The sequence below is a fragment of the Kryptolebias marmoratus genome, linkage group LG2 (genome assembly GCF_001649575.2).
Source record: "Kryptolebias marmoratus isolate JLee-2015 linkage group LG2, ASM164957v2, whole genome shotgun sequence".
NCBI lineage: Eukaryota > Metazoa > Chordata > Actinopteri > Cyprinodontiformes > Rivulidae > Kryptolebias > Kryptolebias marmoratus.
The window spans coordinates 3,302,877-3,309,333 of NC_051431.1; the positions used below are offsets into that span (position 1 = coordinate 3,302,877).

Here is a 6,457-nt window from a genome sequence, read left to right on the forward strand (position 1 = left end):
AATACTTCAAAAACACTCCACAGAAATAAATTTCACTTGTCTGATTTTTTTATGTACAGATATGCATCTTTTAATGGTTTAAAATAAAAAATAAAATGAGAAAAATCTAGTTATTTCCATGCAGTGTCCAGAAAGAAGTGTTGTTCAGCTTGTAGGGCACCACAACTGCTTCCACCCACCTCCATCATCATCATCATTTGAAATAACCTTTTGTCACAACAAAAAATTGTGGCTGGTAAAACATTTGAGTGGCTGGTAAAAACATTTTTAATTTCCACCCCTGACTGAGATTCAGGGAAATTCAACCCAAACACTTTAAATCCACTAAATACTGACTGAAAAGTTATACTAATACTTTGTTGGACCAATTTTAGTTTGTATTTTTCAGCTCTTATTCTAGCTGAGCTATAAGTAAAGGTACAAGGTTATTAACAGTTGACTACAATCATGTTAGTCACAAACTGTTTTCCTGTTTTTCTCAGGTTGGGTACCAGATCCGCTTTGAGGGCACTCGGACCGCAGCCACCAAGCTGCTCTTCCTGACTGAGGGTCTCTTGCTGCGGCAGATCCAACAGGACAAGTCTCTGGCTCAGTACCAGGTCATGATCGTGGACGAGGTCCACGAGAGACACCTCCACTGCGACTTCCTCCTCGGAGTCCTTCGCTCTCTGCTGGCGGACCGCCCAGACCTGCGGCTCATCCTCATGTCGGCCACCATCAACATCAAACTCTTCTCTGAGTACTTTAACAGCGCTCCTGTGCTGCAGGTTCCAGGGAGGCTGTTTCCCATTCAGGTAAGTCCGGCAGAGACGGACGAGACGAGTCTTCAAACACAAACGCATCAAAGGTTTTAGGTTCCAGAGTTCTCTAAAAAACTACGTTAAAACTGTGTTTTCTGTAAAACGCTGAGTTCTGCATCACTTCGCTGAAGAACCTGAAACTCAGTCGTTAAGACAAAAAGAAACGGAACATTAGCTAAAAGCTAAAAAAGCTAAATGCTAGCTGAAAGCTACAGCAACAAATATCTAGTTAAAAACTAAAAAAGCAACAGGGTGGGTGAGAAGTTAAAAGCAGCAAAAGGCTAGCTAAAATCTAAATTAGTAAAACTGTAGCTAAAAACTAACAGGAGCTAAAGGAATCAAAATACTAGCTAAAAGCTAAAAGTAGCAAATGCTAAAGGGAGCAGATTCATAGCTAAAACCTAAAAGTAGCTAAAGGCTAAGTAAAGAACCTAAAAATAGAAGAAGAGGACAGAAACAGAAGTTTGCTGAAGCAGATTTTAAATATTAAAATGTTTTTAAGGAAATTGAAACGATTTTGATGAATTTCTGTTTGGGAAATATTTGTAAATAGAGTACAATATTTTGAAAAGTATAAAAGTTACGAGCACACCTTCGCTCATTTAGAGGCCGACCGCCACGTTAAGTTTCCCTGTTTTTCTGTACGAAGGTGATTTATCAGCCCATTCCACCCGAGGAGCAGGCGTCCCGCTCAGAGAAACTGGATCCCAGGCCGTACCTCCGCATCCTGCAGGGCATCGACCAGCGTTACCCTCCGGAGGAGCGCGGAGACCTGCTCCTCTTCCTCAGCGGCGTGGCGGAGATCTCCACCATCCAGGAGGCCTGTCAGATTTACGCCACCCACACGCGGCGCTGGATCGTGTTACCTCTGCACAGCACCCTGTCCCTGGCTCAGCAGGACAAGGCACAGTCGGCTGAAAGCTAAAAGAGTTTGATGTAACGGGGAGGATTTATTGGTTGGAACTCTAACTTCCTGTGTCAATCCGCAGGTGTTTGATATCGCTCCTCCTGGGGTCAGGAAGTGCATCATCTCTACCAATATCGCTGAGACTTCGGTCACCATAGATGGGGTTCGCTTCGTTGTCGACTCAGGTGTGGAACGCTGAACGCTAATTCATTTCACTGTTTTATTTTCTTTCTGTACGTTTGGTTTCTTTTTGCAACCTATTTCCTTCTACATACTTTGTTCTATTTTAGTCGTTCTGTTATCAAAACGTACAGCTCTTTCAGGAGATGGGAGCCATGAGCTTTGGTTTTTGTAATTTTCATTCTTTTTAAAAAAAAAAAACTTTATATACAGATATTTCCCCCACAGAGATATCCCCAGTTCCCTTATAAACATTGACACTTTGTGTCTTCTTATGCTGCTTTTAGTTTTTAGCTGTTCTTCTGCTTCTTATAACTTCTAGCTACCCTTTTGATACTCTTACCTTTTAGCTACTGTTCTGCTACTTTTAGCTATCATTCCTCTGCTTTTAGCCTTTCTGCTTCTGCTTCTTTTAGCTGAAACGACTCAGTTTCAGCTTCTTCAGAGAATGTCTGCAGTCTTTCAGCACTCAGGCTGTATTTTTATAGTAAAACTCTTTTATTTTTTTATGCACCTGAAGTCCTAAAACTCAACCGAGGTTCTGAAGTGAGTAAAGTTTAGGGTTTTTTTGTAGGAAAGGTGAAGGAAATGAGTTTTGATCCGAAGGCCAAGATGCAGCGCCTGCAGGAGTTCTGGATCAGCCGGGCCAGTTCTGAACAGAGGAAAGGTCGAGCTGGACGGACGGGCCCGGGCGTCTGTTACCGCCTCTACGCCGAGTCCGACTACAACGCCTTCGCTCCGTATCCCGTGCCTGAAATCCACAGAGTGGCTCTGGACTCGTTAATCCTCCAGGTGGGTTCAGGTCCGATCCTGGTCCTGGAGGGCCACCATCCTGCAGGTTTTTGTTGCGTCTCTGCTTCGACACTCTTGATTTGAATGAACAGTGATGAACAGATTTCTGCTGAAGGAGCGAAACGACTAAAACGAGCAGGATGGTTTCCCTCGGGGAGCAGGATCAGACACCTCTGCTCCAGTTTATTAATTCCTTTTTTGTGTGTCTCTGCAGATGAAGAGCATGGGTCTTGGAGATCCTCTGTCTTTTGTCTTTATTGATCCGCCTCCGGCTGCGAGCATCCAGACTGCAGTTACATATCTGAAGGAGCAGGGGGCGCTGGACGGCCGTAACGAACTGACGTCTATCGGCGGTCTGCTGGCCCAGCTGCCTGTTGATGTAGTTATAGGTAAGACCGGCTCGGGTCTGATTAACTTTTAGAGTCAACTCGGACCAAGACGGCCGCCACAGATGGCTATAACTCGGTCAGTTTCACAGATTCTGAGCTGATATTCGGTGTGGTAGTTGCTGAGAGTCGTTCACAACACGTACTTTTTAAAATTTTGGCACGAACGGCCGGGCGTCACACGAATTTCTTCAAGAAGTTCTGCTTTCATGTGTTTCAAAATTGATTCTTTTCCCATTTTTACACTTCCTGTATCGTCCTCCAGTGTTTCCTCGTTACAAAAACTTAATTGTCCTTTTTACTTTTTAATAATATAATTATTATTATTTTAATTTCTTTGTTAATAAACAAAATAAAATTGTAGATGGGAGTTTTTTTTCTGTTTCTGTTTCATTTTGTTATTTTGTTTTGTACCCTTGTAAAGAACTTACTCCAACTCTGATTTTTTTAAATAAAAATTTGTATAAAAACACTTTTTTAAACAAAACTTATTTAAGATGTTCTACAGAAATATGCCAAGTCATTCTGATAGCAGTATTTAGAAATAAAGTCTGTGAATTTGATGAAAACTTAATAAAAGATCAAGTAATTTAACAGTTTCTGCATTTATTGGAATAAATTTAGGGAATGACAGACATAAATCCAACAATCAGGCCTAAACTGAAGGTCGTATCGTCTCTTTTTGGGTTTGTTTCCTCGCAGGGAAGATGCTGGTGTTGGGATCTCTCTTTAACTTGGTGGAGCCCATGTTGACGGTGGCAGCCGCCCTCAGCGTCCAGTCGCCGTTCCTGCGCAGCTCGCAGCAGAACCCGGACTGCGCCACCGCCCGCCAGCCCCTGCACAGCAACCAGGGAGACCCCTTCACCCTGCTCAACACCTTCAACGCCTGGGTGGAGGTCAGTGAGGGTCGGGTGAGCTGGTGTTAGGCTGTGATGGGGTCAGCTGATGAGGTTTGAACTCGACAGGTGAAAGGAGAGCGAGGCGGCGGCTCCAGGAAGTGGTGCAGGAGGCGGGGCCTGGAGGAGCAGCGTCTTTACGAGATGGTCAACCTGCGTCGACAGTTCAAGGCAGGCGCCTCCTCACGCCGCAGGTATTTCTTGAGGTTAGATCCCTCATAAACGGATTCCTTGTTGGCTTGTAGGACTTGCTAAGGAGCCACGGCCTGCTGGAGTCAGAGGACGGTGCGCCCTCTGGTGGCGACCGCAAGCAGCGCAGGGAGAGGCTGACGGAGAGGAGGAAGCTGCATCAGATGAAACGAGATCACGAGCAGCAGGAGGGGAGCAAACGTAAAGTCCTGAGGCTGGAAGAGGGCCAGGACGGAGAGTTCTCCTCAGGATCAGACACGGAGGACAGGAGAGGATGCAGGAAGGACAAGGAGGGACCGGGACAGGATGTGGACATACAGGTGAGCTCAGACGGCATCATAAGATGGAAACACAGATATGTTTAATAATAAGTTTATAGTTTGTTTTTCTATAAGAGGAGATCTTGTGGCGTCAGTATCAGTTTGTGACCTTCTGACTTCTTCTGTGGTTCTGTTTGTCCCGAAACAGGAAGTGAAGTTCAAGCTGCGCCACAACGTGTCGGCGCTCCAGGAGGCGGTGAGCGTCAGCCAGGACCTGTCGTCACGTCAGCAGGCGCTGCTCAAGCTGCTGATCTGTCAGGGCCTCTACCCTCAGCTGGCTCTGCCCGACGAGCACAACTCCACCCGCAAAGACTCCGAGCAGGTCCGGCCTGCTGAAGGCTAAAAGAAGCAGAACAACAGCTAAAATGGCAAAAGGCTATCTGAAAGCTGAACTAACTAAATGCTAGGTCGATGCTAAAAACAGCAAAAAGATGGCAAGAATCTAAAAGTAGCAAAAAAACCTAGCAAAAAGCTAAATTAGCAAAATGTTAGCTTGACTCCAAAAGTAGTAAACACCTAGCTAAAAGCTTAAAGGTAGCCAATGATTAGCTGAAGCATAAAAGTAGCCAAAGGCTAGGTAAAAACAGGAAAAGATTGTCTCAAAGCAAAAAGTCTTAAGAGGGTAGCTAAAAGTTAAAGTAACAAAATGGTAACTTAAAGCTTAAAGTATGAATAGGGTAGTTAAAGATCACAAAAGGTAAAAGTAGCAGATTAGCTTAAAGTAGCAAAAGGCTATCTTAAAGCTAAAGTAACTAAATGCTAGCTAGATGCCAAAAATAGCGAAAGGCTGGCTAGAATCTAAAAGTGTCAAAAACCTAGCTAAAAGCTAAATTAGCAAGATGTTAGCTTGACTCCAAAAGTAGTAAACAGCTAGCTAAAAGCTAAAAGGTAGCCAAAGGTTAGCTAAAGCCTAAAAGTAGCAAAAGGCTAGGTATAAACAGGAAAAGATTGTCTTAAAGCAAAAAGTCTTAAGAGGGTAGCTAGAAGCTAAAGTATGAATAGGGTAGCTAAAGATTGCAAAAGGCTAGCTAGAATGTCAAAACAGCAAAAAGCTAAAAAAAACTAAAGGTAGCAGATTAGCTTAAAGTAGCAAAAAGGTAGAGAAGATTAGCAAAAGGCTATCTTAAAGCTAAACTAACTAAATGCTAGCTAGATGCCAAAAAAAGCTAAAGGCTAGCTAGAATCTAAAAGTGTCAAAACCTAGCTAAAAGCTAAATTAGCAGAACGATAGCAAGAGGCAGCTAGCTAAAAGATAGCTGAGAACGAAAAGTAGCAAAGGGCTAGGTAAGAACAGGAAAAGACTGTCTTAAAGCAAGAAGTCTTAAGAGGGTAGCTAAAGGTCACAAAAGGCTAGCTAGAATCTAAAAACAGCAAAAAGCTAGCTTAAAGAAATGATAGAAATGCCACGAAGTTGACAGAAGAAGCTGGACCGCAAAAATGTACAGAACAAAAAGAAAACAAGAAAAAATGTGCAGTTGATGCCGATTTTTTTCTGCTTTGTAGGTGTTTCACACCAGGAATAAGCAGGGAGTGGTGATCCACCCGACCAGCGTGTTCGCCAGCGATCCCGAGGCGTTGCACGTTCCTGAGGACGCTGGCAGAGACGCAGGTGAACCAGGGACAGAGAACGCCGTCCCTTCATGTCCTCGGAGCTTCTGTAAAAGCAGCGAGCTCAGATTAGAGCTTAATGATCCAAATGGGGGTCATGAGATATTTAACTAACAAACAGAGGCATAGATGTAATCATTATCGCCCCTTTGTGGTTTTAAGATGAAACCTCTGCCTCAGTTTTACTTTTATATTTGTTTATTTTTGGGTAGAGTGCGTTCTCCGGGTCGGGGAGGATGTCCGAGTTTAAATATCTCGGGGTCTTGTTCACGAATGAGGGAAAAATGGAGCGGGAGATCGACAGGCGGATTGGTGCAGCGTCTGCAGTGAAGCGGGCGCTGTACCGATCTGTCGTGGTGAAGAGAGAGCTGAGTCAAAA

The 6,457-nt window shown here is 44.0% G+C and overlaps 1 protein-coding gene across 1 annotated transcript in view; it reads left to right on the plus strand.

Annotated features, from left to right (window-relative positions):
* Positions 1 to 6,457, plus strand: part of dhx34 (DEAH (Asp-Glu-Ala-His) box polypeptide 34) — an 8,295-nt gene that overhangs the window by 175 nt on the left and 1,663 nt on the right. The window contains exons 2-11 of the mRNA XM_037980496.1: positions 483 to 794; positions 1,450 to 1,704; positions 1,790 to 1,892; positions 2,462 to 2,679; positions 2,894 to 3,068; positions 3,768 to 3,961; positions 4,031 to 4,132; positions 4,207 to 4,470; positions 4,619 to 4,792; positions 5,974 to 6,079. Of these exons, the coding sequence (XP_037836424.1) occupies positions 483 to 794; positions 1,450 to 1,704; positions 1,790 to 1,892; positions 2,462 to 2,679; positions 2,894 to 3,068; positions 3,768 to 3,961; positions 4,031 to 4,132; positions 4,207 to 4,470; positions 4,619 to 4,792; positions 5,974 to 6,079 (1,903 nt within the window). The remainder of the gene's footprint in view (positions 1 to 482; positions 795 to 1,449; positions 1,705 to 1,789; positions 1,893 to 2,461; positions 2,680 to 2,893; positions 3,069 to 3,767; positions 3,962 to 4,030; positions 4,133 to 4,206; positions 4,471 to 4,618; positions 4,793 to 5,973; positions 6,080 to 6,457) is intronic.